This window comes from Myotis yumanensis, unplaced genomic scaffold, assembly GCF_028538775.1.
Source record: "Myotis yumanensis isolate MYYU_CA2020_CCGP unplaced genomic scaffold, mMyoYum1.0.hap1 SCAF_8, whole genome shotgun sequence".
NCBI classification, from domain to species: domain Eukaryota; kingdom Metazoa; phylum Chordata; class Mammalia; order Chiroptera; family Vespertilionidae; genus Myotis; species Myotis yumanensis.
The window spans coordinates 39,393,543-39,408,135 of record NW_027223759.1 but is presented as its reverse complement, the minus strand read 5'-3'; the positions used below and the strand labels follow the sequence as shown (position 1 = coordinate 39,408,135).

The window sequence follows — 14,593 nt, the reverse complement described above, 5'->3', positions numbered from 1 at the left end:
TAATTCTACGCCAACTTCTAAAATGTGAACAGGACAGCTATTCTTACTTAACTGCCTTTAATGAAACATATTTTTTTTCTAATCAAGTATATAATCCAGATAATACAATCTTTGACAGAGTATTGTTTCACAGAAGCAACAATATCCTATAAAAAAATAAAACCAGGCAGCAAGTCCGGAGATGATGAATCTTGTTCTTCCAAACACTGGGTAACCTCCAGCAAATAACTGCCGCAGCAGGGACCTGGCCTCAGTTTGCTGCTTTGTAAACTTGAGATAATATTTAACCTTAATACCTGATTGACCTGGGTTAAAATTAATTAGAATATATATATATATATATATATATATATATATATATACACACACACACATATATACATATATATATATTCTGTTCTTTTAAAAGATTGTGATAAAATAATCCACTATTTATTAGATAACACAATTCAGTGATTCTATGACATAAAGAACAAAAAAGTCTATTACCAAGTTTGGGGTAGCTTACTCCTAGACTGCAGAGCGTTGGAACCAGTATTTATGGGGCCTAACTAACAATAGTCTTTTCCTACACAGTCTCTTTAGCTAAAGGGGCTTTTGTAAACTTTCCTTTTACAGTAATAAAATGATTCTCCAATGGCCTTGGGCAGCCCCAGGAAAGCATTCTGGAGTCTCTTCCTCAAAACATACAGTGATGTGAAGAGCAGAAGAGAAGTGTGTGTGTGTGTGTGTGTGTGTGTGTGCGCGCGTGTGTTTCTAACAACAGAGAGGTTTCTGAAGAGAGAGGCAAACAGAGAAAGGGATATATTCTTTTTGTCTCCTTTAATAGACACTGGTCCTCAACTAGCCACTAAAACAAGATGACTCATCCATTTTGGGCCCTGAGGGCAGATGTGAGTGTGTGAAAGCCTAGTAAACATCCAGTTTCATGGTGTACATGCTAGAAAAATGAATTTTTCCTCTTCTCTCTGAATCATTTAGTTTTAACTGACTCAGAAAAATTGCTGATTCACTGGGACTGTGAAATATGGGCTCTTCTTAAAACGTACTTCTACTAGGGGCCCATTTCCAAGTACCAAAGCTCTGCTGTTAGTTAATTTACTACTTTGTACATAGTTCCCTTAAACTCCTAGAGTTCATCTGTAACTCTGAGGGGAACTCTCAGACATCTTCAAAAATCAAATATTGAGCATGTTTTCAGATTCATTTAATAATGCCACTCGCTCAGAAAACTTTACCATTTTGCTCCTCCATTCCCCTTCATTGTGGTAAAAGAATACAAAAACATCTATTAGTAAATAAGTTTAAAAATTCCTTCACTGGCAAAAATCTAGAGTAAAAATCAAACATAAAATGAATAGAAAGGAATCAAAGTCAAGTCAGTATTTTAGGTCCATTTCTTGATTTTTGTCTAAACACACTGTGACCAAGCAGACCATATATACATATTTATATATACATATTTACACACACATATATACTTAAATGTATATATTTAACAACATGGAATGGTAACATATCAAATGCTTAGATTCCATGCAAACACATAACCTCCTGTGAAGGAAACATATTAATATTATAAAAACAAATCATGGAGAAAACATGCGACAGCTGAGCGGAGGAGAATGGGGTTGGGCCAAGGGACCGGAGGAACACAAAGAATGTAAAGAACAAAAAGGGTCATTGACCTGATTTGTCAGAGCTGTTGCCTGTGAGTGGAGTGATGGAGCAGCTGGGGTTAGCCTTTGCGCTGTCCTTGGAAGAAACCATTTTGGGTTTAGCTTTCGTTGCCTCTAGTGCTTTGACCTTCTTGGCATGTTTACTTCCTTTGTAGTGGGCCTCGGCCTGGCTCTACAAAGGAGAACAAATCAGGCTCATTTTTTTTGGCTACTTACAAACACCACAATGGATGATCATGCAGGAAAATATACATTCAATCATATGCAACATGGACATTTACCACTCAGAACTTGGCTACGTTTTGGCATTTAATGAAGTGGTAGAACAGTATCTAAGAGGTTTTTGCATATTGAAACCTTCTTTATAACGTGGAAGACCTGTGTCTTTGAGAACCAGAGGACAACAGGGCCAGCACAAAATTGTGACAAAGGTAATCTTTGTCAGCAGTGCCTTCCACACTGTCCGATGGGGTTACTTTTCAAACATTTAGCTGATAGCAAGGTGCGTTGAGTGTCCTACCCATGCATATCCTTTCACAACCATTTCATTTTGTTTCCTCCTCCAGCTAAAAACCTGTCTGCCCTGAATCTAGTTTCTTCTGGACTCTGCTCTGAGAGCAAGTGATGTAACAAAGCAACTTGCTAGTGAGTGAAGATGGCACTGCATTTTGGAGTCACCTACATGTGTTTCATATAACATTTTGATGATTTCAGTTCTGAAATAGGTGATGTAAGCCACAAAGGGGGTAGGGACAGTCCTTGTTTCTGATTTCTGATGTGATTCTGAAGTCTAAGCAGTTATTGTTATATTCACATATACATGAAACATGGGTAGAACTGTGACTTCAATATTGGATCAAAAGGAAGAAAAGAGATAAAGACAAGTGACTATTAAAAACCTTAAAAAGACAAAAACAACTTACAGCAAAACAAGAAAACATTTAGTCAATTTACTGACATTTGGAAAATTCACCTCTGACTCAAGAACAAGGATTTTATTTTTTGGCATCAAGTACTAATGTAGATACTAATAAAAGAATATGTATATTCACTTTGATTTCATTTTGAATAGATCCTGAAAATATAAATATCCATTTGGTGAAAAAATTAAACATACATTATATGACATATTAGCTTACTTATAAAAGTGAAATGGATAATAAAACTATCAGATAAAATTAGTTTTTGTGAGAGGATTTTTAAAGTCATAACTTTTACATCAGTTCTCTTATATAACTTTATGTGTTTGAAGATTACTATACCAAAGCTTTCATTCATTTTCCTCAGCAAGCAGGATATAAGTGGTATGTGTGTGTGTGTGTGTGTGTGTGTGTGTGTGTGTGTCTATCTGTGTAGGTAGTTAGGTAGAACTGACAATAGACAGAATGAGCCAGGTTATAATTTTATGTTTCAACAACAGATATATAAGTCATTTTTCTAGTGTATAACCCCAATCACCCAAGGTCAGTGACCTTGTATTGACTGTACACAGTCCCTAACTTCCTGAATATCTATACATAAGTGTTGTTTTAGATCATTATTGACTTATCATTGCTCTTTGTTGGTTTGCTCAGGGACTTCTCATTATGTATTCTGTTGAGCTGGAAAAATCCCAAGGGAGGAGAAAAGTGTAACATTATTTAAGTCTTATTTATTATTAACCAAGAATGGTTAAATCCAGCTAATATAGCTGGGTAGGTATAAACTAAGAAAATATACAAATACACATTTAAAAATTGATAATGTGGCCCTAACTGGTTTGGCTCAGTGGATAGAGCGTCGGCCTGCGGACTGAAAGGCCCCAGGTTTGATTCCGGTCAAGGGCATGTACCTTGGTTGCAGACAAATCCCCAGTTGGGGGTGTGCAGAAGGCAGCTGATCAATGTTTCTCTCTCATCGATGTTTCTAACTCTTTATCCCTCTCCCTTCCTCTCTGTAAAAAAATCAATAAAATATATTTTTTAAAAAATTAATATTAAAAATTGATACTGTGAAGTTATAATAATAATGAATAATATTATAAAGTCTTTGCCAAACATAGTTCTAAATGTATGACATGTATTAGCTCATTTAATTCTCAAATACTTTGTAAGGTAGGATTATTAGCCAGTACATTACAAATAAAAACTGGCATAGAAAAGTTAAATAACTTATCAAAATTCACAAAGGTAGGTGTAGAAGCCATTTTGCAGATTGAAATGCTTACATGTGTATCCCTATTTCATTATATACCCATACACTATACATATACATACTCACACTGATGTAACATTATAATTTTATAAGGAGTGAAAAATTTATACAAACAAAACACACTTTTAATCACTTAGTAAAAGATTATATTTTAATAGAAGTTTCTTTGAGTATGGAATACCTACTTAATTCGTGGGAAATGTACTAGCATAACATATTAGGCCTGATCCTTATGGTAAGTAGCTAAGAAAAGTCCCACTTTTTAGGTATATAATAATTTCTACAGATATTAGGAGACCTCCTCCTCTTTCCAAGTATACTGAATAGTGAGATGTTTACTTTAGTGTCCTTTGGCTAAAGAAACATACGGTTCTCAAAATAAAACCTCCTTGCACAGAGAAGCAGAGTGTCATTTCCTCATTACTGGCATCAATGCAGACAGTGAACAGCATCAGTTAGCACTTGGGATAAAGATCCAGCTAAATGACACCTCACTGGATGCCAAGATGGAAAGAACTGTCCATAGCCATGATTCACTTTCCTTTTGAGTTCTGCTTCTGGAGAGAAGTACAACAAGGATTCTTAGCTTCTACTGATCATTGTTTGGGAAATTTCCTGGAATAAAGACAGTGGCAGGCACCACTCACTCACATTAGGCATCCTTTCAATGCCCCGGTGGTATTCTCGGTATTAGCACTTTGCTATCCCCACTACTGTATCTGAGGCGGTGTCAACAGCTTCTAAATCCTTGGCAAATCTTCAAGTGAAACTGAGACACCATTAATTAGTAACATGATTAACCTGACTTAATTATCTAGGAATCTCCTTATTTGAGAAGTGAAAGAAATAAGGACAAGAGCCAGAAAGCCCATGAACTAGGCAACACAATCAAGCTCAATCAGCAATGGCTCCTTTATTACTTCTAAGAGACCTGGTTGACCAAACTGACTTGTAGTTTACACTTTAATGACTAACCAGCAGACACATATTTGTCTAACACTAATGGCTTGTTTTCTGCTTCCACTCCAAAAGTGATACTGTGCTCCCGACTAGAGTGATCAAAAAACCTCTTGCCAAGAACTGCCAGAATTAGAGAGTTGTCTAAACCACCATTCTGACCTCCATGCAAGAATTCATTGGTATCTAGCGTCTCCTCTCAGAGGTCACTCTGGTAGCCACCTGACTACCCACTGGTAGAGAAACAGCATTGACAGGAAATGATTTTTTTCTTTCATTCATATCCATTTTTGTTGCTAAAGCCATTCACTTTTCCGAATCCTCTACAATTCTTGGGACCCTACTGGTGCAAACAAAAATGATGAATAACGAGAAAATGTATTGCTTTAAAAATAAAAATAGAATGAGAAATTCTAAAATTCACTGTGATCTCATTTTAGTTTTTATCTTCTAATTTGTGCTTCAGAGAAGTGGCTAGGATGTTGAAACATGATGTTTTGAATGTGTTCACTTTGTAGAGAAACTAACAAAGTGGCTGGGAAAGGACGGTATCACAGGAGAAAGTCCTCAACTATTAATTTACCAATTAAACCATTTTTTTTGCATTTCAAAAAGTAATTTGAACTATTCCCTTAATTTAGAAAGGTTCATCATTAAAACTATTGGCATCTTCTTTTTTTCTGAGGCAAATTTCAATGTGTTAAGCAGCGTTATATGGGAAATAGCAGAGGCCAGTTAATTTTCAGAAAAACTCTATACACTAAAATGCCAAACATAACAGATGTCAAATGAACTGGCATAAAAAGAGGCTAAACTAACAAGGGGAAAACCTGATTATTTATTCCACAAGGAATTATTTAGCACCTGTCTTGTGCTAGACATTGTGAAAGTTTAAAAGCAAAGACCCCTACTTGCAAGATTGGTAAGAAAAGACATGCATACAAATAACTAGAACCCGAAGCAGAGAGTGGAAGTGTAAATGGGAGGTAAAGAGCAGCAGAGGCTTATGGGCAGCGGAGGAGAGGTACATCTCTTCGTATTGCAGGGGATCACCAAACCTTCATGAAAAAGGGACGTGAGAGCTGTGTCCTACTCCGGGACAGAGTTCTGAAGTGGCAGTGTGAACGGGGAGGTAAGTCAGGCAAACGGAACAGCAGGTGCTGGGCAGTGAAGTTTTGTGAACTCTGCAATGTTTCTTAAGCAATCCACCTTTCTGTGTCACAAGAGCACAGAGATAAAAGGAACAACAGGGAAGGGCTGCCATGCTGTGCTACCTCAAAAATTATCTCCTGTGAAAGAAAAAACATAATGGCTGTCTAACATTTTTTTAAAGAAGTTCTATTGGTAGGCACCTTGTGTAGATGGTTATGAAGATGTTGCTTTTACGTCACAGATTTTATCCTCCAAACTATAAGCATATATTAAAAGAAAAAATTATTTATATTGAAGCTTTCATAATTATTTGAGATAAAAGCATGGCATTTGAAATAGTATAGTTAAACCTATTAAGAAACAAACTAAAGATTACTGAGTAATAGCTAGATGATTACTTGGATCTTTGCTTTAATATAAGACTATTTTTAACTATCAAAATGCTCTTTGCATATACTTGTTGCACTGACAAGACCACACACACTCTCAGAGATGAAGCTACATCATAAGATGCACTCAGAAGGAAAGCTTATGTAATCCTAAGCCTGCAGGTAAGTCTTTCTGCTGATACTTAAAACAAGACCTGCAATATCAGTAATGACATACTATGGGCTTTGATATTCACTTCATTCAATCTTCATCTACTATGACCTGTTGAAAACAAAGTCTAGAAAAAATTATAACCATTATGAGATTTATAGCTTTAAAAGATACAATTTTCTTTGCTAATTTCTAATTTCTACCTAAGTGAAACACTCCAGGTTACAATGGCTTGTCTGGGGCCACTACATTACATAACTCTCTGGGGGTGGAGGGCACTCACATGTATAATTCAGTGTGGATGGTGTCCTCTGATTCCTGCAAGACCATAGTTCTAGCTATGGCATGTCATATTTACTGGCTTTATAATATATATGCAAAAAAACCCCATCAACTCCAAATATTTCTATATCACTAAAGACAAAAGTGGTAGCATCTAGGAAGAAAATAATGTGCACTCTAGACTACTAATTTGGCCTACTTTAGATTCTATCAAATATCACAAGACAGAAGTAGGGTTCATGGGTTGGAGCTGATTTATAATGCCACTATTTGAATACCGGAGCATTATATTCTATTAGTTCACATTATACAGCATTTCCATGTAGGCAAATTAACTCATTTCTTAAAACACTAAGATCTTTAAGTGGGCTTCCAGTTAATTTTTCCAGTGCAGCCTATTAATCAGCTAAGAGTCCTGATGCTCATGTTTCTGGTGCATGATTGACTGGTGAAAGCACTCTACACATGGAAACATGGAGAAACTATAAATGGACCTAACAACTATGACAGAATTTACATGATGAATTAATAAAACACTGAAGCTTGAGTTTAAAATCATATGGAATACAGCAAAGAGTGGCTTTTTAAAAAGTCCTTTTAAAAAATAAAGTGGGCCCTAACTGGTTTGGCTCAGAGGATAGAGCGTCAGCCTGCGGACTCAAGGGTCCCAGGTTGGATTCCGGTCAAGGGCATGTACCTTGGTTGCGGGCACATCCCCAGTAGGGGGTGTGCAGGAGGCAGCTGATTGATGTTTCTAACTCTCTATCCCCCTCCCTTCCTCTCTGTAAAAAATCAATAAAATATAGCCGAAACCGGTTTGGCTCAGTGGATAGAGCGTTGGCCTGCGGACTGAAAGGTCCCAGGTTCGATTCCGGTCAAGGGCATGTACCTGGGTTGCAGGCACATCCCCAGTGGGAGATGTGCGGGAGGCAGCTGGTCGATGTTTCTCTCTCATCGATGTTTCTAACTCTCTATCTCTCTCCCTTCCTCTCTGTAAAAAATCAATAAAATATTTAAAAAAATCAATAAAATATATATTTAAAAAAAAGTAAAATGGTTTCTTGTTGAATTCCAAGCGATCACAATTTTATCTCATTTCCCCAATGAGTTTTATATTTCAATTATGTGAAGGTGGAATCTTAATTTTAGGAGATTTCCAACAATCTAAGATTCTTTCCTTGGATATTCAAACATATACCATATGTTTCCCGTTTAGAATTGAGTAGAGCAGGGCAAGGCATAAAAGAGAGTTATTTGAACTTGGCTTTGATTTGAGCCACAAATCCTTTCATTTGTTCAACTCTGCTCTCTCTTCCTGTTCTTTCATTTTCAAATTAGGCCATAATATTTTTTAAAAATTTTATGTATTGATTTTTAGAGAGTGAAAGGTGGGGGAGAGAGAGAGAGAGAGAGAGAGAGAGAGAGAGATTGTTCAGTTTGTTGTTTTACTTATTTATGCATTCATTGGTTGCTTCTTGTATGTGCTCTGACCAGGGATCAAACCTGCAACCTTGGTATACCGAAATGATGCTCTAAGCAACCAAGCTACCTGGCTGGTGCAAATTAGGCCATAATTTAAAATTATATTCTTTTAAAAACAAATTTTATATATATCAAGGTAAAGTTCATCCCAGAATATTAATTTCTTAATTCTATTTATGAATTCTATAAGTTATAGAGATTGTATTTTGAAAACAACTTTCCTCCTTCTAACTTAATAAAAATAGGCTTATGTAGTTTTTTTCAATGTAGGTAATAGATAATGAGTTTTATTTAAAGTAATTTCTTTAACATCACCACAATTTAGTAAAGAATGCAGCAAAGCCTATCTGACATGCTTATCCTAAGAAATAAGACTGCTTACTTCTGCATTTTACATTACATTATATATTTTTGAAAGATATGTTTACTTTGTCTTTTGGAGTAGGGGTCAATATCTGTGTTAATTTAGTGATAAAGTCCTAATATGTACACTAGAATTTAACTGAGGCAAAGTGAAGCGAATGAACCCTAGAGAAATATGCCCTTAAATCTTTCTCCCAATTCATAAGGAAGAGTAATCATGAACTCCACAAAGAATGACTTGACAAATCAAATTCTCTAAGTTAACATGCCAAAAGTGGGAAAATTAGTGCTCTGTACAATAACATAATCTTGATTATGAAATAATGGGAGCATTTATAATTTATTAAAATATATATTTTTCCTCAAAGAATTGTACATTTGGGAATGTAACCTGTTTGAACTTCTAAGTCTTAGAATTTTTATGAAGCATATGGATATCATCTTTTATTTTTATGATTCATTACAAAACATAAAATATTTTTAAATAATTACTTGATTTTCTTGCCATTTATTTTATGATTTTCCCCTCAAAGTATTTAAAAGTAAAAATTATTTACCACTCTTAAATTAATTTCACATTTTATATTAAACTGGGAAATTTTAAGTTAATAATTCCCAATTATTTCAGAGTTTATAGCAATTTCAGAGTTATATCCTAAATTTCTAACGTGTTCAAGAGTGCAGCTATCTTTCAGTGGGGAAATGGATTGCCATTGTATGCTGTATAAGAGCAATTTTTGTTACTCAGTGATAAGTAATGCAATATAATTCAAGTCCACGCATTAAAGCTGTGACTCTACCCCTAACTAATTCAAGTCTTCTGATGGTCTTTTAAATTAGGCTCCCAGGCTTCTACATATTAATTTTTAATCAGGCTAGGAAGTAGTACATTTCCTTCCATTTCCATATTAAAAAATTTACATGAATGATACAAAACAAATCTAAAATTAGAATTTGTATTGTGTCTCCTAATATTTGATATATAATACCCTTAGTGTTGAACAAAGTGCCAAAGTAACTTTAAAAGTGCAATGCTTAGAAAATTGGCTAAAACAGGCTTTAGTAAGATTTTATATATGTTTAATATATTATTTATGTCTCATTATTCATTTGTAAACCTCTTTAACAATTAGGTTTTTGTAAAATTCATACTCTATAGCCCTAAACCAATTTTAAAACCCAACATATATTTGATAATTCAAAATTAAGTGAATTATATAAATGCAAAGATTAGTACAATATCCTTTCAAACATACAAATATAAATAACAGAAAATAAAGAAATTACATTTATACCAGTCGCCTAACCAACCTGTGGTCATGTCTACACTAAAGTACCAGATTAAATTAGAAGTTTTAATTCCAGATTAATTTCACATATAAGACGAGATTGGTCTAGTGGAGGCAAAACTAAAATAAAAATGCCTATAACTTTTATTCACCCACAAATAACAACCTATTTTAATATAATCAGTAAAATGCTAAGTGGACTTTTAGTATCTGACTCTGATGATATTGTCTAAAAGTTCTACTCAATAATAATCACAACAAAGGTTGTCCATATAATATATAATATGATCGATGTGAGTGCTGTCTTACTCATCTTTGAGTCTTCTGTAACACCTGCTACATGGTACACACTAAATAAAGAGTTGTTGCATTGAATATAATATATATGGGACAGAATAGGAATCATCTAAAAGCAGAAATTTAACGTTGGGGTTCTGTCCATTTATTCTTTCATTCAACAAATAATGTGTTGTGGGAAGTAGGTCTAGTAAAACTTACATTCTGGTATGAGGAGAGAAATAATAATAAATATATATATTTATTGACTTCAGAGAGAAAAGCAGAAGGAGAGAGAGATAGAAACATCAATGATGAAAGTGAGCCTGAACCTGGGCATGTGCCCTGACCCAGAATTGAACCCTGATCTCCTGGTTCATAGGTTGATACTTAACCACTGAGCCATGCCGGCTGGGCAATTTATATATCTATATAATAAAAGCTTAAGCAACCGTTACAGTGGAATGACCAGAACAATCAGTCGCTATGATGCACACTGACCACCAGGGGGCAGATGCTCAATGCAAGAGCTGCTCCCTGGTAATCAGTGCACTCCCACAGGGGGAGTACCACTCAGCCAGAAGCTGGGCTCATGGCTGGTGAGCACAGCGGCAGTGGTGGGAACCTCTCCCGCCTCTGTGGCAGCGCTAAGGAGCAGAGAGCCAAGCGGTAAAAAATGAGCAGACGGGCGGTAAGGAGCAAGGGATCCCAGATTGTGAGAGGGATGTCCTACTGCTGGGGGATCGGGCCTAAGCTGGCAGTCAGACATCCCCCCAAGGGGTCCCGGACTGTAAGAGGATACAGGCTGGGCTGAGGACCCCTCTCCCCCCACCTCCCAGTGCACAAATTTCGTGCACCGGGCCTCTAGTATATTTTATATATTAAGTTCTCAGTGATAAGTGATACCTTTATGAATATGTTAAGTGGTGCTACAAAAAAATGAGAAAAGGTAAGTAGTATAGACTAGGCGGGATGGGGTGTCATTTTAGGTATCAACAAAAGTCTTTCTTTTGAGGAGGAATTTGCACAGAGACCTGAATGAAGTGAAGGAGTTGACCAGTCAGATATCTGGGAGAAGAGCCTTTCAAGTCTAGGGGACAGCAAATGGCTATTATAAGGATTTTGATTTTTATTCTGAGTAGATGGAAAATCCCAGTAGTGTTTTGAACAGAGTAACCTTGTTTGGCTTCTGTTTATACAGTGATCACTCTGGTTACTGTATGGAGAACAGCTAATGTGTACCATGGGGAGTTTGGGGTGAGGCAAAGTAGAAGACAGGCCATCACAATCATCTAGAAAAGTGGTGTAAAGAGTTCAAAATTAAAGCCCACTGCAGGAGCAGAAAGGCTTCAAAAGAATAATTTTCTTAGCCAGTTTGGCAGATCTACAATCTTTGAGCTTGAATCATTCATGATTTCTATAGCATTTTATTTGTATAACCATTGCTAACCATTACTTTTAAGTTCTTTTAAGTTTAAATTGTATTCTTTTCTAGTTAATTTTTTTAGAGAGAGGCCGAGAGATTGAGAGAAAGAGAGAGAGAAACATCTATGTGAGAGAGAAACATCAGTTGCCTCCCATATGTCCAGGGATCACGCCCACAGTCTAGTTACGTGCCCTGACCAGTAATCAAACCTGCCACATTTTGGTGTGGGATGACAGTCCAACCAACTGAGCCACACTGGCCAGGGCTACATTATATTCCTTTTTGTCTAGGTAATATAATCACACAATTTAAAAGTATAACAGTGAAAAGTCTACCTTTCAGACTCAGCAACTAGTTGTCACTTTCTGTGTATCCTGCCAGAGATCATTTAGATCCTACCAAGCAAATATATACGTATGTCCGTATTTTTCCTTCCCTCCATTTTTAGACAAATGCCTACATACCACATATGTTGTCCTGCATTTTGCTTTTTCTATTTAGCAATAGATCTTAGAGATTTTTTAAAACAAGTAATTAGAAAGTTTTCTGATTTTTTAAAATGGTTGTGTATATTTATTTCATTATATGAATGAACCATAGTTTATTCCAACAGTACCTTATTGATGGACATGTGGGTTGTTTCCAAGGTTGTTCTGTTGTCCATGATACAAAATAGGCATTAGATACTTTAAATGATTATTTTCTTCTTTCACAACTAGAAATAATTTTTTAAGTGCTTTAATTGAATTAAAGCAGATATTAAGTCTTTTCCTAATTAGTTTCTATACCCTAATTTATAATTATGGATGTATTGTAGTTATATTTTCTCCTAAGCATATTTCTTGAAATCAGGCAACAAAATGTGCACCTCCTGCCCTAACCGGTTTGGCTCAGTGGATAGAGCGTCGGCCTGCAGACTGAAGAGTCCTGGGTTCGATTACGGTCAAGGGCATGTACCTTGGTTGCGGGCACATCCCTAGTAGGAGGTGTGCAAGAGGCAGCTGATAGATGTTTCTCTCTCATCAATGTTTCTAACTCTCTATCCCTCTCCCTTCCTCTCTGTAAAAAATCAATAAAATATATAAAAAAATAAAAAAATGTGTACCTCCTGCCCCAGGCTTAATAAAATGATATGAACACTGAAGAAAAGAAAGGGTCTGGAGATGGGTCTTCCATAATAAAAAGGAATTTGAAGGCACGAGGTACATATTCCCAAAAGAAGAGAAGACTGATAAGAAAAAGAATGTCTGTAAAAAACAATTTATGGTTAGAAAAACATGAATGTGGGTGAGTGTAGAGTAGGAGTGGAAGAAAAGATTAGAAAAGCAAGTGCCAGATTATTTAGGCCTTAAATACTAGGTAGTGGGTGGCAGTTAACAAATAGCATACTTAATTACATAAGTAATGAGAAGCCACTGAGGCCTTCTGTCATAGCACAGTCGAATAGCAGCAAAGGCCTACTAGGAGGAAAGGAAAGAGGAGCATGATGAGAAGATTCTTACCACAGTGAGTTAGGGAGTAATGGTGCTCTTAAATATGTAGATTTCAAATTCCAGGTGTAATTTCAAAAAACAGAGCTTTTATAGAAAAGGAGCTATTCCTCCCGTTAAGTCTCTCTCACTAAAGATGCTGTTCCTTTTTGCCATCCCAGTGTCTGTTATCCCTTCTCTTTTTTACATATATATTCAACCCCTATTCCCCAACACTTCCTTATCATCAGTGCTTAAACAAGCTCAGATCTTCCCAACCCCAAATAAACCAACCCTCAACCTACCTTCACCCCTATCCTATCACTCTCTCCCTTTCACAGACTGATTTGTTAAATTCATTTTAGGCACATCTCCATTTTCTCTTCCCTAATTAATCAGTCCACTCCAGTCCACTAAAACAGACATCACCAAGACACCAATGCCCTAAATCCTAATCTTTGATGTCTCATCTTGTTTGACCAATTGGGTACACCTGAACCTGCTGATCTCTTGCTTCCTAGGAAAGCACTCTTTACCAGGCTTTACTCTTTCTTAGGTTGGTATCCTTCCACCTTCATTTCAGAACCATTTTCAGGCTCATCCTTCCCAGCCCAGTCATTGAATGTTGATATATTCCAAGACTCAGTTTTAGGCCTTCTTGTCTTCTCACTCCAAACTTCCCAGTCTACTCCCTATTTGGTCTCATCCACACTACATCCTCCCAACTATCTCTACAGCAATAATTTCCTGGTTTCTCTGGTCCAGATCTTTCTCCTGGGCTCCAGACTCAGAATATCTACTTCAAGATCTCAAAGCACCTTAAACATAAGTTCAAAACCAAACTTTTGTTATCACTTGTCTCTGCCTAGTCCTCTTCTATCATTCTTTTTCTGCCATTAGCATCACTCTACATTGGCTGTAAGAGCCAAATCCAGGAATCAACTTCATTGTTACACTCTGCTTACATTCTAGATTCAATCAATCCCTAAGTCCTATAGATTTTACCTCCTAAATATTTTTCTAATCAAGCCAATTCTTTACATCTCAACCATAGCCACCCTGGTCTGAACTGCCATCATCTTTTGCCTAGACTACGGCATAGCCTCTTTAGTGATAACCCAAAGGCTCCTCTTGCTTTCTTACTATCTGTTCTCCACACAGGGGCCATAGTGATATTGTCAAAATGCAAATTTGATCATGTCATTCCTCAGCTTAAAATACTCAATGCCTTTTCACTGTTTTTGGTTTTAAATCTAAAATCATCATATTCAAGACCTATGTGGCTGATTCAAGACCTACATGGCTGATAGGGCCTGTACCTAGAAGATTTTTGCTTTTCACTCAATCTTTTGCACTTAGCATACTGCCTAAAACATTCTAGATGTTTGATAAATACTGATTACAGGGATGAATGAATGAATAAATGAATGGAGAAAGACTCTACTACTTGACAATAGAATTAAAGTAATGGTAGAGGAAGAAAAA

The 14,593-nt window shown here is 36.3% G+C and overlaps 1 protein-coding gene across 8 annotated transcripts in view; it reads right to left on the bottom strand.

Annotated features, from left to right (window-relative positions):
- ZNF385B (zinc finger protein 385B) overlaps positions 1-14,593 on the bottom strand; it is a 346,769-nt gene that overhangs the window by 17,518 nt on the left and 314,658 nt on the right. For all 8 annotated transcript variants that reach the window (XM_070422651.1, XM_070422656.1, XM_070422649.1 and 5 more), the window contains one exon: positions 1,689-1,851. In XM_070422651.1, coding sequence (XP_070278752.1) covers positions 1,689-1,851 — 163 coding nt within the window. The remainder of the gene's footprint in view (positions 1-1,688; positions 1,852-14,593) is intronic.